This window comes from Bubalus bubalis, chromosome 3 (genome assembly GCF_019923935.1).
Source record: "Bubalus bubalis isolate 160015118507 breed Murrah chromosome 3, NDDB_SH_1, whole genome shotgun sequence".
NCBI lineage: Eukaryota > Metazoa > Chordata > Mammalia > Artiodactyla > Bovidae > Bubalus > Bubalus bubalis.
This window is the reverse complement of record NC_059159.1, coordinates 100,973,408-100,995,167: the sequence shown is the minus strand read 5'-3', so window position 1 is coordinate 100,995,167 and position 21,760 is coordinate 100,973,408. Positions and strand designations below refer to the sequence as shown.

The 21,760-nt window shown below is 35.4% G+C and overlaps 1 protein-coding gene across 1 annotated transcript in view; it reads left to right on the top strand.

Moving 5' to 3' along the window:
• The window catches only part of UHRF2 (ubiquitin like with PHD and ring finger domains 2), a 73,052-nt gene that overhangs the window by 6,884 nt on the left and 44,408 nt on the right, over positions 1–21,760 (top strand). Inside the window, exons 2-3 of the mRNA XM_006076449.4 lie at positions 18–251; positions 9,464–9,723. Of these exons, the coding sequence (XP_006076511.1) occupies positions 18–251; positions 9,464–9,723 (494 nt within the window). The remainder of the gene's footprint in view (positions 1–17; positions 252–9,463; positions 9,724–21,760) is intronic.

Genomic DNA, 21,760 nt, shown 5'->3' with positions numbered 1-21,760 from the left:
TGTCCTTTTTTTTCCAGTTGGAAAATGGATATACTTTATTTGACTATGATGTTGGACTTAATGATATAATTCAGCTACTAGTTCGCCCAGACCCTGACCTTCCTAGCACATCAAAACAGACTGATATACAGGCCAAACCCTATTCTAATAGTCCACCTAAAGTAAAGAAAACCCCAAGGGTGGGACCTTCCAGTCAGCCGTCTACATCAACTCGTGATTTTCTTATTGATCCTGGCATTGGACTATATAAGGTATGTTGTCTTCCTCAGACTTCTTGTTAATTGTGAGAATATAGATGTATTCTCTTCAGGATGTTGTGAATAAGTAAACATTGATTGCCATTTGAAAGTAAAGATTTGAGTTGTTAATATTTTAACTTTTTTTTTTAACTTTTTTAAAAGTAATATTGAAAAAACAGTGAAAATTGTGTAGACAAACTATACTCAGTGGTTCAGAGCATAAAAGCAAACACCTATGTAATTCCATGAAGGTTACGTAGTTGCTTTCTGAAGCCTCTTGTATGCCCCTACCAGAGTACATCTTACTCTCTCCCCCTCAGAAGTAAACTACTTGTTCTGACGTCCATGATCATTCCATTTTTCTTTAGTGTTACTAGTTATTTATCTCTAAACAACATTTTGTATTGCCTATATTTGAAATTTGTCACATGTGGCTGTATTTTTTCACTGTTTGTATTATTCCATTTTATTAACATACCATAATACATTTATCTAACCCATGATGAATAGATATTTGGGTTATTTCCAGTTTTAGCTGTTACACACAGTGCTGTTTTGAGCCAACTATGTGTATCCTGGTACACATGTTCAAGAATTTCTTTAGGAATTTCTACCTAGAAATAAAAATACTGGTGGAATTTCAATGGAAAACACATCTGTAGACCACCTTGAGGAATTGACATTTTTACAGTGTTGAGTCCCTCATTATTGAAATGATAGATGTCTCCATTAATTTAGATCTTTGACATCTTTCTCAATTACTTTCCTCTTTACATACCTTTGATTTATTTCTAGTAGCTTTGTTTTTGATGCTATTATAAATGGTTACCTTTTAAAATTAGTTTGTTTGCTATATAGAAATGTGATTGATTTATTGACCTTTGTTATCTAGCAACTTCTTCAAATTCTAGTAAATTTTGTAGAAATAATTAACACTTTTGCTTCATCTTTATCCTTATATTTTTTCATAATTCTTAATGGTTGAGGTAAACTGGGACCCAAACTTAATTTTTCAGAGCTTTTTCAAGGCTAAAAATTAAAGGTTGGTAGACAAAATGAATTACTTAAGAAACACAAATCAAGATCTATGAAAAAATGCAAACAGATCTGCAAAAAAGGAAAGAATCAAAACTGGTGAAGAGGTGTATCAAAGCACCTGGCCTGGGTACACTACACTGAATTGCTTTAAACCCATAAAGAATAATAATGATATCTAAATTGAGCCACAAGATTTTAAAAAAAGGAAAGCTTTCATTTGTTTTATAAATTTAGTATAACACTGATACTGAAAACATGATTATAAAAGCACATTAGTATCACTACATATTGATGTAAAATCTAAGTTATAGTTTGCAAATAAAGTAATAACTATATATTAGAGGAACATATGTTGACCAAGTGTGGTTTGTCAGGAAGTGGGATAGTTTATTGTTAGAAAACATTTTAATATAATTCATCATATTAATATAACCAAATAAAACAAATGATCTAATCTGTTTTCTGCATCTAAATAAAAATTTGAATTTATTTCTGACTTAAAAAAATTCTTGGTAAGAGGAACAGATGGAATAGATGAATATTTTAAACCATACCCAGCATCATGCTTAATGGTGGGGAAAAGCCACAAACATTCCCATTAAAGGTAGAACCAGACAAAGAAGCCTGTTAATGCTATTGTTTAACATCTTTCTAGAAGTTCTAGATAATACAGAAAAGCAAAAAACAAAATATTGTAAATCCTGGAGAAGGCAGTCAATACTTAGGAATACCTGGTAAGCTGAGAAAATACATAAGAGCATTATGAGCCATCAGCAAAGTGGCTGTTTAAATATCAATGGCTTTCCTTAATATGGTCATTTAGTAAAAGAAAAAAAATTACAGTAACAAAGCAAAAGTCTGGGAATAAACTTACATGATTCATACAAAACATATAAATTAGTGCTTTTATATAATGTTCTCAGTTCAGATCGAATTATTAATATTGAAAGTGCACTTGCCAAATTGTTTCACTCATTGGTTTCATCCCTCTTTCATTTACCAAAACTTTCTACTTGATAATTTTTCACATTATTTTAAAAATAAAGTTGTTATTTTAGAACAGTTTTAGATTTACAGCATAGGTGGGAAGATACTGCAGAGTTCCTATATATCCTACACCCAGTTTGCCCTGTTAACATCTTACATTAGTGTGGCATATTTGTTACAATTAATGAACCATATCTCCTTAGCGTTTATCTAATGTCTTTTATGTTCCAGAATCCTATCTAGGTTACCACATTACATTTACATTAGTTTATACTAAATAGTCATCTCCTTAGGCTCCTCTTGGCTGTGGCAGTTTCTCAGACTTTGTTTTTGATGACTTTGACAATTTTGAGGTGTATTGGTCAGGTAGTTGTAAAATGCAACATTAGAATATGTTTTCTTCATTGTTAGACTGAATTTAAATACTTGGGGAGGAAGAACACAGAGGTAAAGTGCTATTTTCAATGCTCAGAGGTAAAGTGCTATTTCCAATGACATGTCTAGGGCACTGTACTGTTGACGTTCTATTTTGTAATTATTTAAGTTTTAAATGAATAGTAACTTACCATTGTGAACCTTAATCACCTGGCTAAGATGGTGTTTGTCACGTTTCTTCACTGTCAAGTTATTCTCCCTCATCCCCTTTTGCATACTGTATTCTTTGAGATTAAGTCACTATATATATGTAGCCCACTCAACACATTATTGCTGCTGCTGCTGCTGCTAAGTTGCTTCAGTCATGTCCGACTCTGGGAGACCCCATGGACAGCAGTCTACCAGGCCCCTCTGTCCACGGAATTCTCTAGGCAAGAATACCGGAGTGGGTTGCCATTTCCTTCTCCATAACACATTATTGACTGGGGGATTTTTGCAGCAACTAAGGCCTGTGACTGGCAATTTGTTATGCAAGTGAATATTGAAACATCCCTGCTGTGGTCAGTAACGTTCAGGTAAAAAAACGTATTCTGCATCTGTGTTTAATAAGTTGTTAAGGAATGGAGAGTTAAGAATCCTCCATATTTAAGGCCAGATAATCTACAAAAGTTATTAGGAATTCTTTTACATGGGAGACTTGCCTCTTCTTCATTTTTTTGGTCATATATTTAACTAGTATGGATATTTTTTCTCCTGTGTCCTTTCCATATGCCCCCATTTGGGGTTTCTTTGATCTTTGTTTTGTTAAAACCTTTCTTTCTGGCACTAAAAGGTGCTGCAGGCTCATCTTGTGTGTTTTCTGCCCCAGTCCTGCAGTCAACCATTTCTCTAAGGAACCTTAGTTCTTTAATTGGAGAATGATATTAGAAGCTAATACCTAGGCTTTAGATATGCTCCTTGCTTCTGGCATGTCCTTGTTTATAGGGTCCTCAGTGGAGAAGGCAATGGCACCCCACTCCAGTACTCTTGCCTGAAAAATCCCATGGATGGAGGAGCCTGGTGGGCTGCAGTCCATGGGGTTGCTAAGAGTCCGACACGACTGAGCGACTTCACTTTCACTTTTCACTTTCATGCGGTTGGAGAAGGAAATGGCAACCCACTCCAGTGTTCTTGCCTGGAGAATCCCAGGGACAAGGGAGCCTGGTGGGCTGCCATCTATGGGGTCGCACAGAGTCGGACACGACCAAAGTGACTTAGCAGCAGCAGCTGACAGCAAGGAAATACATGTATGTATGTGCAGAACTTCTGTATATCCCGGAGAAGGCAATGGCATGCCACTCCAGTACTCTTGCCTGGAAAATCCCATGGATGGAGGAGCGTGGTAGGCTGCAGTCCATGGGGTCGCTAAGAGTTGGACACGACTGAGCGACTTCACTTTCACTTTTCACTTTCATGCATTGGAGAAGGAAATGGCAACCCACTCCAATGTACTTGCCTGGAGAATCCCAGGGATGGTGGAGCCTGATGGGCTGCCGTCTATGGGGTCTCAGAGTCAGTTGGACACGACTGAAGCACATATCTATAAATATTTATGTAACCATCTTTGTATATATTAGGCTTACATTATTACATTTTAACTTTTTATAATGTAACCGTTTGGAAGCTGCTACTTTTGACCTGGTTTGTTTTGGGCCATATAAGTATAAATGTGTTTTCATAGGAGGACCAGCTTATATATCTGCAGGTCTGAGATTAATCAAAGTTAAACTGTTATGGTCAATTTAAATTCTCTGTTTAGCACACTTCTCAATACCCAATTGTGTCCCTTCCCCCAATCTAATTTAGAAGAGCATCATGAGAAACTACTTCTCTTAGCAGATTTTTGCATTTTATTTTCAGTGTTAACACTTTGCTGTCAACTATTCCTCGTACTTGCTTTTTTTTTTTAAAAAACATCTCTTATATTTCATATTAATACATAGCATAGATGTTAAGGACTTGAGCTTTCAACTTTCATCAGACTTGGTTTCATATTTCAACTAGGCCATCTTCTGAGTTGGACAAATTTGGCAAGTAAGTACATTGTCTCCCTTTCCTCATTTAGAAATACACTTGGAATCTGGCATGTAAACTCTCAAAAGGCTAGTTATTTGTAAAGTAATATTTAGTCAAAGTTTAGTCAAAGCCACATTTAACCGTCCTTGTTAGTTAAAGAGTGCCAGTACAGATTTACTTGGTTTTTTGGATGAAGCTCAGTAATTGTTATAGGAATTTGAAATTTTGACTAGGGACTTTCATATAGAAGGAATAATTTCTGGATAATTCAGTCACTGAATATTAAGATATTTAGTATGTATTTGTACTAGGTGCTAGAAATGATGGGTAAACAGATGATATTGCCATGGAATTCATGGAATCATATTAGATATTAACTTCTTTTTGGGCTAGCCTGAAAATGCTTAGAGGCTGCTACTTTTGATTTGTTTGCTTTGAATTTTGTCTGTTTTCCTTAGAACAAATCTCTGAATAGTAAGTATATCAAAATTTCATTGTTGTGTCTGAATTCTTTAAAATTTGGGAAATTTTTTTTTTCTCTTTTCATGAATTCTTACCTATGTAATTTTTGGTTTATAAAGATTTTGCTTTATGGATGAGCAAACAGATTTAGGGGCTTTCCCTTTTGCCTAAAAATATTTTTGAACCTCACGATTAGCAGGCACAAAAAGTATATTAAATATTTTCAGGTAAGCATACATAAAACAGACTATAACATTTAAACCTTAAGATGCAATTTTAATTTGAAGTTATTACCTAATATCAGTCTTGTCTTGCCTTATTTAGTAACTTTGAGCAGTATTTGGTCAGTTGTAGCTATCTTTTCATGTGTAGTAAGAAACTAGATATCGCTATCATGTTTGGAGAACCTTTGGAAAATAGTGCAGAGGGCAGGGGTCCAATTCTTCCCCTTGTACAACACATCGAATTGCTGACTCTAGGAAGTAGTTTATTTTCCGAAACCAGGTGGACTACTGATGCCTAAATTGGTGTTCTGGTTTTTGTGGAAGCTTTGTATGACTCACATCAGGTCTCGCTGTTGAAATGACTCATTCTGGCTTAAATAATGACTGTTTAGCTTGCTGATAGTAAGCTTTTGGGGTTTACCTAAGTGTGTGGCACTGTTAAACTTTTTTATATGTCTGTGCTCTTTGTAGCAAATAAAGGAAAAGGAAAGTTATCAATAATTACTAAGTAAACATCATGGATTTCTTAGTATTTCCTGTCTTTTGTCTAAAGTACTATACTGCTTTTTAAAATCTTTTTTTGGTCATGAAATGTAATAGACAATACAAATATGAGTAGAACTTAACAACCTATTATAAAGTCATTGTCCATAAATACCACTCAAATTAAGCAATAGATAATAGTACCCCAGAAACTTCTCATGTACCCTCTCTTGATTAAACATCCCCCTCCCTAGTTACCACTACTACCCAAACTTCTATGGTAATCATTTCTTTGCTTTTTATTAACTTTATCCTATTATTACCGTTAAACAGCCTGATAATAACTTTTAACCTATGTCTACATCCCTATTTTTTCTCCATCTGAACTTTATGTAAATAAATAGAACCATATTGTGTTTTGATTTGTAACTCTGAAGAAACATGATATAAAGAGGAATCCTGTTCAGAGTTTGAGAAACTTTTATTAGCTCCCACTCCTAGCTGTATTGGAGAAGGAAATGGCAACCCACTCCGGGATTCTTGCCTTGAAAACCCCATGGACAGAGGAGCCTGGCAGGCTATAGACCATGGGGTCACAAAGAGTCAAACATGACCGAAGCAACTTCACTTCACTTCACTTCTAGCTGTATATCTCCTGAGGGCAAGTGTTTTTCACTTCTGAGACTAATTAAGAAATAAGAATGACTTTGCATTGTAATTTTTAAAGGAGACAATGTATATAGCATTAAATGGATAATGTATTTCCTAAGCATGGTATAATAAGACTAAACTATGAGCTTTAATAAGTCTTAACATTGAACATATATTGATAATTAGTGGAAGGAGAGTTTTTTCATTTGTTGCTACTGTATGCTTGCTAAGTTAGCACATTATACAAATTGTCACCTAATCTCAATACACTGCAAAGTATGTTACTTTGTAAAAGAAGCTGAGGCTGGAACAGGTTAAGGAATTTGTTCAAGGTTACATTTAGTAGGTGATAAGCAAGGACTTAAACCTAGGTTTATGTGCAGAGCTTGTGTGTTTTCCACAGAACATACAAAACTGTAGCTAGCTATGGTAAATCCTCAAGTATTTGCTCTTGGCGCTATTTTATTCTTTAATGATTTTTCCTTTCCTCTCATGTGTGGAGCTTTTGTTTGGGGTGTTCTTTTTAATCAAATACTTCGACATGAAAGACTCTTTTCTAAATGTGGCTATCTGTGTATCTCAAAGATAATACAAGTTTGGTTCCAAATGACTGCAAAAAAGAGAATACCTCACTAAAGCAGGTAACACAGGTTTTTGGTTTTCCAGTACATATGAAAATTACATTTACACTATTCTGTAGTCTGTTAAGTATATAGTAGCATAATTTCTTTAAAAAATGTGCATACCTTAATGTAAAAATGCTTTATCGCTAAAAAAAATAGCCATCATCTGAGCCTTCAGTGAGTCATGATCTTTTTGCAGGTAGAGGGTCTTGTGTCCATGTTAATGGCTGCTGACTGATCAGGGTGGTCATGGCTGTGGCAGTTTCTTAAATAAGACAACAATGAAGTTTGGCCACATTAATTGACTCTTCCTCTCACAAACAAGTTTTCTGTAGCATGCAAGGCTTTGAATAGCATTTTACCCACTTCTTTCAAAATTGGAGTTAACCCCCTCAAACCCTGCCACTGCTTTATCAACTAAGTTTATATAGTATTCTAAATCCTTTGTCATTTCAACAGTCTTCACCACATCTTTACCAGGAATAGATTCCATCTCAAGATACCACTTTCGTTGCTCATTAATAAGGAGCAACTCCTTATCTATTTGCTTCACTGTGGGATTACAGCAGTTCACCTACATCCTCAGTATCCATTTGTAGAATTAATTCTAGTTCTCTTGCTATTTCCATCACATCTGCAGTTACTTCCTCTACTGAAGTCCTGAACTCCTCCAAGTTCATCCATAAGAGTTGGAATAAACTTTTCCTAAATCCTGTTAATGTTAATATATTGGCCTCTTCCCATAAATTGCAAATGTCCTTAATGGCATCTAGAATGGTCAGTCCTTCCCAGAAGGTTTTCAGTTAACTTTGCTGATGCTGAGATCCATAGGAGGAATCACTATAGTAGCTATATCCTTACATAATGTATAGCAATGTGCAGTAGCAAGAACATAAGCTTTAAGGTTAAGGTGTCTTCAGATCCTAGTTTTGCATTTTATTGACTTCCATTTGGAGCAAGTTAACTTGTCAGAACTTTTGTTTCCTTATCCTGTAAAATATGATTTATTAATTATTAAGATTATTAAACCTAACTGAACTAGCCTTGCATAATATCTAGTATATAGGTATTAACTTTTACTGTATACTCACCCCCACCCCACCCTATATGATACTTTAAAGTGGTCTTAGACTCTCAGAAAGAGCTAGCTTGATTAGGTGATGATCTTGTATTAGTCTGGAGAAGGCAATGGCACCCCACTCCAGTACTCTTGCCTGGAAAATCCCATGGGTGGAGGAGCCTGGTAGGCTGCAGTCCATGGGGTCACTGGGAATTGGACATGACTGAGCGACTTCACTTTCACTTTTCACTTTCCTGCATTGGAGAGGGAAATGGCAACCCACTCCAGTGTTCTTGCCTGGAGAATCCCAGGGATGGCGGAGCCTGGTGGGCTGCCGTCTATGGGGTTACACCGAGTCGGACACGACTGAAGCGACTTAGCAGCAGCAGCAGCAGCTTGTATTAGTCATGTCATTTTTTTCTTTTTAAAGACTTAAAAGTTGAAGGGACTTCTCTTGATTATTGCACCTGAAAAGGCCTTAACCTTTAGACCAATTCCTTCAGCTTTTTGACGACATAATTTTTTTAAAAACCAGCTTCTTTAGGTAAATCTAAATTTCTCTGATGTACCTGTTTTTCTGACACCTTGTTTTATACATTTTGTTAGATTGTATGATTTAGTTCTGGAACATCCGCTCGAGTTGACTACATATATTTTGCATCTTTATAGCTCTGTTCTCTTTATATTTGTCCTTTGAGGTAGTAAATAATGCATTTGCTAGTGAATTACTTTTGGTGAAACATAACCCCATTTTGTATAGGTAGGTTCATTAAATACTTTCCTTTGTACATGTGCACAAGTCCCTCTTTATTTTTTGCTTAATACACTGTTTTCTGGTTGGTCTGACTGTAAGTTATCCAAAGGATTCTGAAGAAATTAATAGAGCAAATTAGTTTCACAATCACAATACTCTGAAGTTCTGGCTTTTTGTTAGTGACATTCTTAATGAATAACATGCCAGGATGACTCTTTGGTACACAAGAATTATATTTTAAAAGCCTAATATAGATAAGGATAAGGAATAATAAAAGAAAATACCTATTTCACTGAAGAATATTGGGAGGAAAGTTAATTTTCATATTAGTAAATAACAGATTTGACAGTATAATCCAAAAGAATAGTTTTGTTCTAATCTTTGAAATTACTTTAAACTTTTGTATCTGCAAATATTAACCGTGATAACTCTCAAAATAACTTGAGTTATATTAAGGTTTTTGAAGCAATAGATGAAGTTACGCTTCATTAACTAATTTTAAACTTTTTTAGGTAAATGAATTGGTGGATGCCAGAGATGTCGCCCTTGGTGCTTGGTTTGAAGCACGTATACATAGTGTTACTAGAGCTTCTGATGGACACTCACGTGGCAAAACTCCACTGAAGAATGGCAGTTCTTGTAAAAGGACTAATGGAAATGTAAATCATAATTCCAAAGAGAACACAAAAAAATTGGACAATGTACCCTCTACATCTAATTCAGATTCTGTTGCTGCTGATGAAGACGTTATTTATCATATCGAGTATGATGAGTAAGTGCTCATGATATTGAGGACTTCATTCATATTTTTGTTTGCAGAAGCAAAATCTCCCATCTCAAGATTGTTTTCAAATAAGTCTTTCTGAAGAGATCATCTAGGAGTCATGTTTGGTCTAGTACCATTTGTTTTTGTTTCTGTTTAGTGGTTATAATATAATAAGAGCTCCTTAACATTCAGCGTTTGGCTCATAAGTAGTTTGTGTTTGGTATCCTAATACCTGGCTTAATTTAATATGTAAGGTTTCTCTGTCTGGTCCTCTGGTATGTTAGGGCTTTTGCTATGCATTTTAAGAATATTTTAGAAAATATATAATAACTTGGGATGTTATTTAGAATGGAGTTGAAATATTTTCTGAAAGCTATTGCTGAGTTAATTCACGTAAAATTTATACATATAAAGGATACACTTCACTGTCTTTAATATAGTCACAGGATTGAGCATTATCGCAAACTAATCTTAGAACACTTTTATTTTCCCTCCAAAAAACTGTATAAGCAGCAATCACTTCCCAATCTCCCTCTCCCAACCAAAGGTTTTTAAATGTTCACGTGAAAACAGTACGAAGAACTTGCTTTGAGGGCCTAGACTCTAACACTGAATTATCATCTTCCTTACCTATTTTTAAAATCCTACTATAAAATTTACTGTGGTGAAAGATGTAGTATTTATTCAGCACTACATAAACTTATAAGTCTTCACTCAAGTGACATCTTCATATATGTAGAAAATATGCAACCAAATCTTTTATCAAGTGTGAGTTCAAGATTCTAAAACAGTTGTAATTTTTCTTACAAAAATGGTATAAAAGACTTTGGTGTTGACACATGTTTCCAGGATACCTGGAAAGGGCTTGAAAGTAGATCCCTTTTATCTTTTCTGATATTCCTTATGGCTCTGACTAAGTTGCCAACATGTCTTATTTCAAATGGGCCATCATACTGTTTGTTTTTTTTTTTTTTTTTTACCATAGTAGATGATAATAGAACCTACAGTTTAAATGAGTATTAAAATGTGGGATTGGCAAGGACTTGAAATATTGGTAAATCAAGGCTGGGATAGGAAGGGAATGGAGTTGGTAGGTTAACAGTAACCAGTCTCTGGGTTTATGAGTACCATGGCAAAGAGGCAAGATACCGCATTAGTGGGGGACTTCAGCTATCTGTGTGTCTGTTATCAACAAGTAGAGTTCTTGATTTGTTTTGAGTGTTTATTTCTTAGAGAAAAGAACTCAGAAACCAGCTACTTGGGACCTGATTCTGGCCCATAAAGGAGTTGTTATTTGGCCAAAAATTAATAATTGTATAAATGGCACAGTGTGGAAATAGGGTGAGTTTTAAACACTAAGTGAACTAAGGCTTACTAAATTTTTACAGGTTTAGGGGCTCTTAGTTGGTTTTGGAATAAGACTTTCCAAGCGATAGGCCTGAGTTTGGTATAATGTTAAAGCATAAATCACAGTGTCTTTGCATTTATTTGACTATTTATTTATTTGGTTGCACCAGGTTGGCATGTGGGGTCTAGTTCCCTGACCAGAGATGGAACCTGGGCCCACTGTCTTGGTAGCATAAGCCACTGGACAGTCCCTGGCTATTTTTTAATGTAGGAGAAATTTATCTTGACTAGAGGGAATGTTAGTAAAAGGAAGTGTAAACCCAGAATGCATGAGAAGACTAAAATTATCTGTTCAAAATAATTTCACAGGATGGAATTATTTCAGTACTGACAAGGAAAACAGTATCTGAACTTTCTTTGAGAAATAAAGTATTAGAAGCTTAGTGGTAAATATCACTTACATCTTCAAAGAGAACAAAGGACTATATGAAATAAAGTATGAAAATAGATGAGTTTCTGGATAAGAGTCCCAAATAACAAAAGGCTGGTGTAAGCACCTAGAAAGACCCATGATCCCATATGGATGTGATGACAAATCTTGTTAAAATTTCATTCTTCATGGTTATCAGAAAAGTTAAAAACTATAGTCAAGTTTATGTTAATTTCAATAACTTATTAAACAAGTTCTTTCTTGGATGGAGGATGCATTGACAAGAGATTGGCATATATGGCTTAGCAATAGTAATACAGATTCTTACTGAGTAGTAAGCTCCAACTTAGTCAGCAGAATATAGCTGTCAAATAGTTACTGTAGGGTGTTTGATTAGAAACAAGATACCTAGAATAAGACTGGTGTTCCTGTTGTACTGGGCTGATTATTCTCTACTTGGGTATCTTTAGAACTCAAAATGTAAAAGAATAGCTGAAAGAACTAAGTATTTAGCTTGAAAAGACTGGGATCAGGATACCTTGCATATTTTAAAAGCTCTGGGAGGAAGTTCTGTACAACACACAAAGTAGGTTTCAGGATACCCTGGGCTTCCCAGGTGGTGCAGTGGTAAAGAATCTGCCTGCCAATGCAAGAGATGCAAGAGACATGGGTTCAGTCCCTGGGTCGAGAAGATTCCCTGGAGGAAGAAATGGCAATCCACTCCAGTATCCTTGCCTGGAAAACTCATGGATAGAAGAGCCTGGTGGGCTGCAGTCCATGGGGTCACAGAGAGTTGGACACGACTGAGCGTGCACACAGTGCAGTTTAGGATAACAAACTTCCTACCAGCCAGATCTCTAAAGATAGAGAATGGTCTGCCCTGAGAAGCAGACAAAAATAAGCATTGACTAGCTTCAATCTTAGATGGGGGTTTACTAAATATGTACATTGCAAACGAATAATCCAGTCATTCTAACTTTAATTTTCACTTTCAAAACAGTATTTGTCAGACAATTTTTTTGTACTTACACTTAATAAATTCTAAGTACATATAGGCTGCTTTTATGATTCTGATCTAGTAGTATCATTTCTCAGTGAATTAATTCATTTTTCTCATAGAATAAGTTGAAAGTAATCTGCTTGATTATTTCCAAACTCGGAGTGCAGCAGTGCATTTTGAACAACTTGTCATTTAGCCTTAGCAGAGGGATATGGTACTTGGGACCAAGGAACCTGTCAGAGGAATTCTTTGGGAATAAGTTTAAAATGGTGGTGTTGAGAAGTTAGTTTTATGGTGACCTACTGGTCCTAATATATTAACCAGATCAGAGTTTAAAACAATTTTTAATCTATGAGAAGTGACAGACATTACAGAATTATGATATAAGGTCCATGGTTTGACCAGTCTAGCCCCAAAAGCCAGATCTAGTAGTTAACATTGTTATAGAATCTAAATGAAATCATTTGTTTCCTAATCTTACTTCATTTTTCCTCAAAATTATAGCTACAAATATTCTAAGTTCATAAAAAGCATGTTATAATAAGAGATTTATTTGAACTGTTTTAAGGTTTAAGAAAGTTTTACTGTTTGTAAGAGACCCTTTTCTATAGATTCTTCAATGAACATAGACTGAATTTAGAGCTTCTTACTACAAATAATGTAAAGCAAAATCATGGAGTTAACATCAGAATGCCTGATTCAAAAAACTTATTTGTGTGTGTGTGTGTGTGTGTGTGTGTGTTTTAATGATTGTTCTGACTCATCTAGCATCACTCTTGTCTGAGCAAGGGTTTTGTATTTTTAGAGTTAAACCAACCCATTAAGTACTTTGGGAGAAAGAGTTGGCAGTATAAATATTAAATCTAGACTTTAGAGATTTAGATCCAAAGGATTCTTAAATCTTTTGTAAAGTTTTTAAAATTCTTAAAAGCAGCTATGTTAAGACAAATCACACAGCATTCAATTTGCCCATTTAAGTGTAAAATTCAGTTTTTTTTTTTTTTAGTATAAACAGGATTGTACAACGTCACCACAATCTAATATAGAACATTTTCATCTTCCAAAAACCTCATACCCATTAGCAGTCACTCTCCATTCACCTACTCCTGCCCCCGCCTCCACCGGCCCTTTTCTCAACCCCTCTCAGCCATAGGCAATCAGGACTCTTCTGACTCTGGATGTGTGTATTTTGGACATTGCATATAAATGGACCCCTCTAATATGTGGTCTTTTGTGACTGGCTTTTTTTACTTAGTAAAAGTAAAAAGGTTCATCCATGTTGGAGCTTGTGTATCAGTACTTTATTCCTTTTTATTGCCAAACCACAGTTTACTTATCCATTTATCAGTTTATGGGCTCTGGTGTTTTCTACTTTTTGCTGCTATGAACCTCCATGTACTATTTTTTGTGGGGGCATTTAAAATTTTTGGTATGTATGTGGCAGAGGGATTGCTGGGCTGTATGGCAGTTATGTTTTACCTTGGGAAGAAGTGCCACATTTATTTCCAGGTGGCTGCACCATTTTATATTCCCATGAGTTATGTATGGAAGTTCCATTTTCTCCATATCCTCACCAAAAGCTCAACCACTTCTCGATTAGAGCCATCCTGTAGTGTTGGAGTATAACTGTATTATGCTATATGTATATATTTATATATATTTGCATGTTGTGTATATATATATATGTCATTTTATAGTATTGTAGGTATAATTGACCTACAACACTGTATCAGCTACAGGTGTTGAATAGTGATTCAGTATTTTTATATAAAGTGTGTTTGTTGGAGAAGGACTGTGCCTGATCGAAACTTTTTTTCCCCTAGTATATTTTGGCAGAAAATAAAAGGAAAGTAATACAGGAAATTAAAAATGCATGAAGTCGTTATAGTCAAAGAAAGAAAGAGAACATGAAAACTTCCTTTATTTCCTAGTAATATTGTGCTGTATATTTCCATAGCTTTTTAAAAGTTGTGTTTATTCCCATTAGTTACACTCTGTAGTTATTTAAGGTTTAAAATTTTTAAGGGTCCTAAAGGTTTAAATTCACAAAGCTATAACTGCAGTCTTGTGAGAGTAGAGATCCCAAAGCTATTGTGATGAAGAGCTGTGACCTTGACTGATGTGGAAGTAGATGAAAAGGGGCAGTCAGTTCCTTAGCATTTCTAGTAGTTTAATATGTCTATAGTGTAGCTTACAGGTACTTAAATTAAGTCTTTTTTAAATTTAGGTTTACTTAATTACACTAACTCTTATGTACCAGACTCTGAGCTAACTTCTTACTTGAATGTTCATATAATCTTTAACATAACTATAATGTTACGTTAACTCCCATATGAAGAGACCAAGACTTATGTAACTTGCCAGAGGTCACATATGTTAAATGGTCTGACTCCAAAGCTTCAGCGTTAACCAATATGCATTATTGCCACTGTTCCTAAACATGGTATATGTAATTGGTAGTAGCCTACGTGACTTCAAAGTTCAAACATTCTGTATGACCTAAAGACTGGCTTTTGACTCTGCCAGGGTTTTAAAGCAGATAGCACTCACAACTTTGAGTTCAATCCTGGGTAAATAAGCAACTGAGGGCACACTACTGAGTTTGATCTATACTCATCACTTGGCTGCTCTATCAACAGATAAAGGCTTAAGTCCTTACCCTGCTTTTGTATTAAGAAACATCTGTTCCTTGTGGATTTGGTTTAGATTCATTTTAATTAGGCTAGTGGTTCTCAACCCTACTTCCATGTTAGTTGTCTAAGAAGCTTTAAAAATATCAATCCCTAGGACCTACTCCCAGAACTTCCTGTATGATTGATCTTTGGGACTTCCAAGCATCGGTGTGTAAAAAGTTCCTCTGGGATTCTAATATGTAGCCATAGTGAGAACTATGGCCTTAGAACAGTGGTTCTCAAAGTGTAGACCTGGCTGGGAATGTCAGCATTATACTTGATAGAAATCCAATTCCTTGTACTTACTCCAGATATAATAAGTTGATCTCTGTAGGTGGCCCTACAGTCTGGGTTTTAATATGTGTCCTCTGGGTGGTTCATATGTATACTCAAATTTAAGAACCATTAACTCATTGCCTTTTGTCCAGCCTTATCAGTTGCTATCACACACCTGCCTCTAAAGACCAATATGAGGGAAAGGGTTTGATATGACAATTTAAATATAGTAAATATATTAAAGACTGGAGATGATATACAATACCTGAGGAACCTGAGTGTTCATCTTTTAGTACCTATATAGGTGGCATATGGCTTGTTGATTTTTCCATTTTTGTTTTTATGTAGATAAAATTGTTAAGTCTTTTTAAGAATTGTATTTCATTCAAGCTAAATGATCTACATCATTTAAATGAGGGCCCATATTCCACTATGCAGTCTTTGTGCCGGCTTGGCTAACATAGGGAAGCAATGTCCATAACATGTTTGTGGAGAATTTATCTTTTATGATATATTGGTAATTTTTTTTTGTTTATTCTTTATATATTTATATATGCGTATATTTTTTTAATGAAGGATAATTGCTTTACAGAATTTTGTTGTCTTCTGTCAAACCTCAACATGAATCAGCCATAGGTATACATATATCCCCTTCCTTTTGAACCTCCCTCCCATCTCCCTCTCCATCCCACCCCTCTAGGTTGATACAGAGGCCCTGTTTGAGTTTCCTGAGCCATACAGCAAACTTCCCTTGGCTCTCTATTTTACATATGGTAATGTAAGTTTTCATGTTACTCTGTCCATACACCTCACCCTCTCCTCCCCTCTCCCCATGTTTGTAAGTCTATTCTCTATGTCTGTTTCTCCACTGGTAATTTTTTTTAGCCAGTCAATGTTTTGAGTTTTGTGACAATTTTAGTATGTTAACATCATTCACATACTGTTTCTTTTGACTTGAAAATTTCTCTGAATTCCCCAAACTTGCACTTCCTCTTAAGAACTCAACCCAGATCATATAAAAGGAACATGGTAGTAGTATTTGCAGAATTAGCTCCAGGATGACTGTTTAAAAGTATACTTTTATTTCTTCTCTCTGTTCCATCAGCCATTAAGTATTGGTAAATTCTGGAGTGGGGGATAACACTCTATATAGTAGTTGAATATTTGCTCTGAGATCTAGTCGTGGCTTTCCTTTTGAATTACACTCTAAAATGCATCTGTGGTTTTAAGACAAGCTTCCTGAATTTGGCTTCACATTGAATTAGATCTCAGAATCTTCCCACATACATGCTTTCCTGCTTGTACATCCTTATAACATGTACTTTTATAGGTCATTTTAAAAGGTGAATTTGGGAATACTAGTCATGTTAGTGGCTTTTTAAAATTGCTTTGTTAAATTTAGTGGTTTAATTTAGAGATCTTGTTTATAAATTGGAGCTAATTTCTATAAAGAGAAATGTAAGTTAGAAACCTCTAGTAGTTTGAACAAGGAAGTATATATCTAAAGAGGGAAAATGTTTATGAAAGTTGCTTTATTTCTATATCTTAATAATTGTCAATGGCTAGGCAAAGTTGAAATCTTGAAACATGAATAAGTGTTAAGAGTTTTCATAATGATGTGAAAATTACCATATAAGCTTTCATGTTCCATAGTGTTCACATTTAGAATAGAAATGTCAGTTTACCTTGGAAACAAACTTCTTATATTGAATTTTTAGTAAATTATTCTGAAGTACTCTTTTAAAAGTATAGTTCAGTAATTCTCTTTTTAATACAATGATATGTGCCAGGCACTCCAGAAGTACTTTACCTGGATTATTTCATGTAATCCTCATTAAACAATCGATGGAGTAGATACTTTTGTAAGTCTAAAGAAGGAATAACTGAGATTTAGAGAAGTTAGCTAACATACCCAGTATTGAATAGTTGATAGGAGGTAGATTGAGGTTTGGAAAAGCACATACTTAGAACCATACTACCAGACTACCTCTCACTTTGAGAGAAGCCTGCTTATAAAATATTTTAATATATAAATAAATATATATAATATTATAAAGCAGTTCCTGCTAAGTCACTTCAGTCATGTCCAACTCTGTGCGATCCCATAGACGGCAGCCCAGCAGGCTCCCCCGTCCCTGGTATTCTCCAGGCAAGACTGCTGGAGTGGGTTGCCATTTCCTTCTCCAATGCATGAAAGTGAAAAGTGAAAGTGAAGTCATTCAGTCGTGTCCGACCCTCAGCGACTCCATGGACTGCAGCCTTCCAGCCTCCTCCATCCATAGGATTTTCCAGGCAAGAGTACTGGAGTAGGGTGCCATTGCCTGTACATATTTTTAAATTTTCTGTCAGTCTCTCCAGTTACACTTTTATAGAACAGAAACCTTAAATCAATAAACAAATACCTGTGTGCTTTCTTTTTTTCTGTAAGGAAAAATAGATTATTAAACTGCTGTTTTTAACACAGTGTCAAGGCTCAACCCATGGGAATGAGATCAAATGGAACTGTTAGAGCATCACTTAGGACTTGGAGGGTAACTTATGCTAGGCTACAATTAAAAGCCCATCTGGTGAATGTCTTAGAATAATGTTGTCATTGCCACCAGCAGTCTTTTTAAGATTTTTTTTTTTTTTTTTGAGTTATTCTGAGCCTGTGGTGCATGCTTTTGAGTAGCCTTAATTATGGTTACTACAAATAGAAGTCAGTGAGCCAATATTGAATAAAATCAAGTGGTATTTTTAAGTAAAAGTTGTTCTCTAAAGTAACAAAACTGATTTTCTTGAATGTATTGATATGATCTGTTTCTAAAGGACTGTCAAAAATGTTTGAATGATTTCTGTATCCTCACGGGAGGAAAGGAGTATGATTTTTAAAAATCAGGTCAGCGTGTCATGTTGATCTTGAGTAGGGAGCTATAAATGAGAAGTTAAGTTTCAGAACCCTGGTGCAGTGACAAGTCTGCTTCATTGTTTCTTGGTTGTTAGTGACATGTTTGCCAAAAACTTAGAATATTTCCTCTATGACTTGCAGTGTTCTGAATGGATAAAAATCAAAAGGAGGGCAGACGTTAGATCTTTAACCTTATTGTTCTTCTCTTGTGTTAAAAGATAACTTAGTGCTTAAAAAAGTAACTACAGTAAATCAGTTGATTTCACTTTTTCAAATTTATACATCATTCCTTTATAGTAGTATTTCTCAAAGATGGTCAGCAAAACTGCAGATTCACCCAGGTAAGGTGTCTATAGTGCAGTTTCCTGGGGGCTGTCAAAGCCCCACTCCCTGCATTGGGTTGGCCTGGAGTAGGGCCCAGGAATCTGCTTTTCAAACAGGCAGCCAGGGCCTTATTAAGTATATAGATCATTGGTTCTGTTATAGGCTGCATAGTTTTCAGGCATTAGAATCAGAAATTTGGTTTGAATTCTAGGTCTTTGGTTAAGTTTTTTGCTTTGCTTTTTCTAAACTTTCAGCTTTAATTTCCTGATTTGTAAATATCTACTTGACTGTGTTCTCTTTTTCCCTAACAACCTCGAAAAGTATCCAGTAATAATAGTCAAATTTTCTGCTTTTAATTTATTAATAAGACCAAGTTATTTTGGTAAGTACTCTAAAATAATTTACCTTTGGCATAGGTATTTTTAAACCTAATTACATTGTTTTAACAATTAAAAGTTATACACCATTGTTAACATGTTGTACAAATTTTTATTTCCATGTATGTGTTTAAGTCCTACTGTAAGCAGTTTTAAGTAAGTTATTTTTATCTGTGAGTAAGCTTTACATTTAAGGTGTGAAAGTTAGCAGTGCTACTTATCAGATTAGAAAATGCTCTCTTTTTGCATGTAGTATGACATTAAAGATTGGCTAAACTAGAACATGTCTCCAGATGAATGTTGTCCTTATTTAAGCATTTTAACCCCAGGAAGCCATGTTTTGAAAGAAGGTTGCAGTGATAGTACTTTGCTTAATACAGTTTGAATCTTATAAAATGATTAGTTAGCTTACAAGTCACCTAAGGAAATGTACTTTTACTTTCTTATAACAAACCTGTTGTAAAAATTGTGCTTAATCAATTTCCTTGTAGTTTAATTCCCCAGGTTTTACTCTATGATTTGCTAATTGAGAACACAGTTGGATTTTGTTAAAATGTCACATAGTTGAGGATCATCAAAAGAAAGCATATACTGAAGGATAGCTCTAAAAGATACCTGAAGAGTATGTAGAGCAATGAAAATGTTACCGGGAAGAAAAAACTTAGGGGTATTTAAGGTTTATCTGAGAATATAGACTGTATAACACCAAAGTGTTTCTCTACTCTCGAAGATGCAAAGTAGCTAACTGGAATAGTCTGTCTTACGTCTCTATTAGGGTAATAACTTGACTTCAGGTTCTGAGAACAGGAAGGCATGAAGTGTAATTACAAAAAAAAGGACCCTAGTCTCATCTTTCCATATCTGTATGTAAGCTCATGGCACAGTCTAGATAAAGTCAGCTTTGATATGTTCCTACCTCTCTGCTTCAGATTTTGAGGGATGTCTTGAGCCCTGTTTTAGAATTTTTTTTTTTAAGCTTCCAGCACTTTCCTAAATATTTCATGCAGTCTCCTGCAGTCTTCCTCAATGCCAGTGCTGGAAGAAGTCAGTGCTTGGACCAGTTTGTAGTGCTTATCTTCAGCCCTTTGACACCATGGGAGGCAAGGAATGCTGTGTTAGAGATTGCTTTTTAAGAACACCAAAAACATAATCTTTAAAGTACCTTTTTCTTATCTTTGTATAGAGTTCTTCATTGCCACTTAACTATCCTAAAACACAGTGGTCATAGTTGATTTATTACATTTTTTTCAAGAGCTTTAGTTATATAAAAGATTTTTTTATTTAATGAGTTGCATGTTTCCAAACATTTGTCAGCCTGTTACATCCCAAACACACCAAAGGTTGAACATGGTACCTGCTTCTTAATGAAAACTTGGTATTTTACAGTGTAAGTTGTGATAGAAGTATGCACATCTAGCTTTCAGAATACCTTAAGTTCTGAGAATATAAGGTAGAGAAGATAATTCTGTATTCCTGAAGGAGGAGAATGCTAGGATACCAGGATAAAATAAGGAGATAGGAAATGCTAGGTTACCAGGATAAGGAGATAAGTTGTTACCTGAGGATAGACTAGTATGGGTGGAGTGTAGAAGATACATGGTGAGTAATAAGAAACCAAACTAAAGGTGAATAAAGATTTCCAGTTAAATGTGGCGGATTAAGATGCATGTTTGTCTCCACTCCTTCTTAAACCCTCCTAGAAGATAGTAAAAGAATAAAGGCATAAGCCCCTGAGGACAAAAAAAAATGTGGTAGAAGTAAGACACAGAAGAGAAAACAACAAACTTTTGAAAGGTAAGAAGCTAATGGGTAAATGATGCCAAACTTAGCAGGCCATAGAGCTGAGTGTAAGCCAACAACAAGCAAGTACATTAGTGTTGAAAAACCTTAGGAGGATTCGGATCTTGGATTTACCAGGTACTTTGGAGGTAGGCATATCCATGGGGTGACAGAGTGTTGGACACAGCGATTGAGCACACACACACACATATGGAAAAAACTGAGAACAAAAAGATTTATTTATATGAAAGAGCATTTTAATCACTTTTATCACATTCAAGGCTTAAGTCAAGAAAGAGGAATACATGGTATTTGGGAAATAGGATTCAACACAGGAAGTAATGATAGGAGATCCCAGCGTGATATCAATGAAGATCAAGCTGTCCAGATAAGAATAGGACAGAGGTATCTAGAAAATGTTTTGCAACCCAGAAGATTAGTAGAATACCTGAAATGTCTGAACACAGTGGGAGTTTTAACAGCTATGGCAGAATGGGGGTAATTAATGGTGAAAGTGAAAGTGTTAGTCACTCAGTTGTGTCTGACTCTTTGTGACCCCATGGACTGTAGCCTACCAGGCTTCTCTGTCCATGGAATTCTCCAGGCAAGAATACTGGAGTGGGTTGCCATTTCCTTCTCCAGGGGATCTTACCGACCTCGAGATTGAACCTGGGTCTTCTGCATTGCAGGCAGAGTCTTTACCATATGTAAATAGAAAACTAAGCAAGTAGCAACCAAAAAGAAAACTTAAGTACACAATAGAAAACAAAGCTGTGGAAGAGTGGATGTATAATTAAAGCATACTTCATTAGTTAGCTGTGAACAGTTACTAATATTTAGTCAAGATATAAAGGAAAAAATACTGATATGTACAGACAACTCAGTTTGTTTAATGTGCTTAAGAGCAAGCAAGTTCATCAATCATTGCAAGAGTCTAGAGCCAGGTGATCA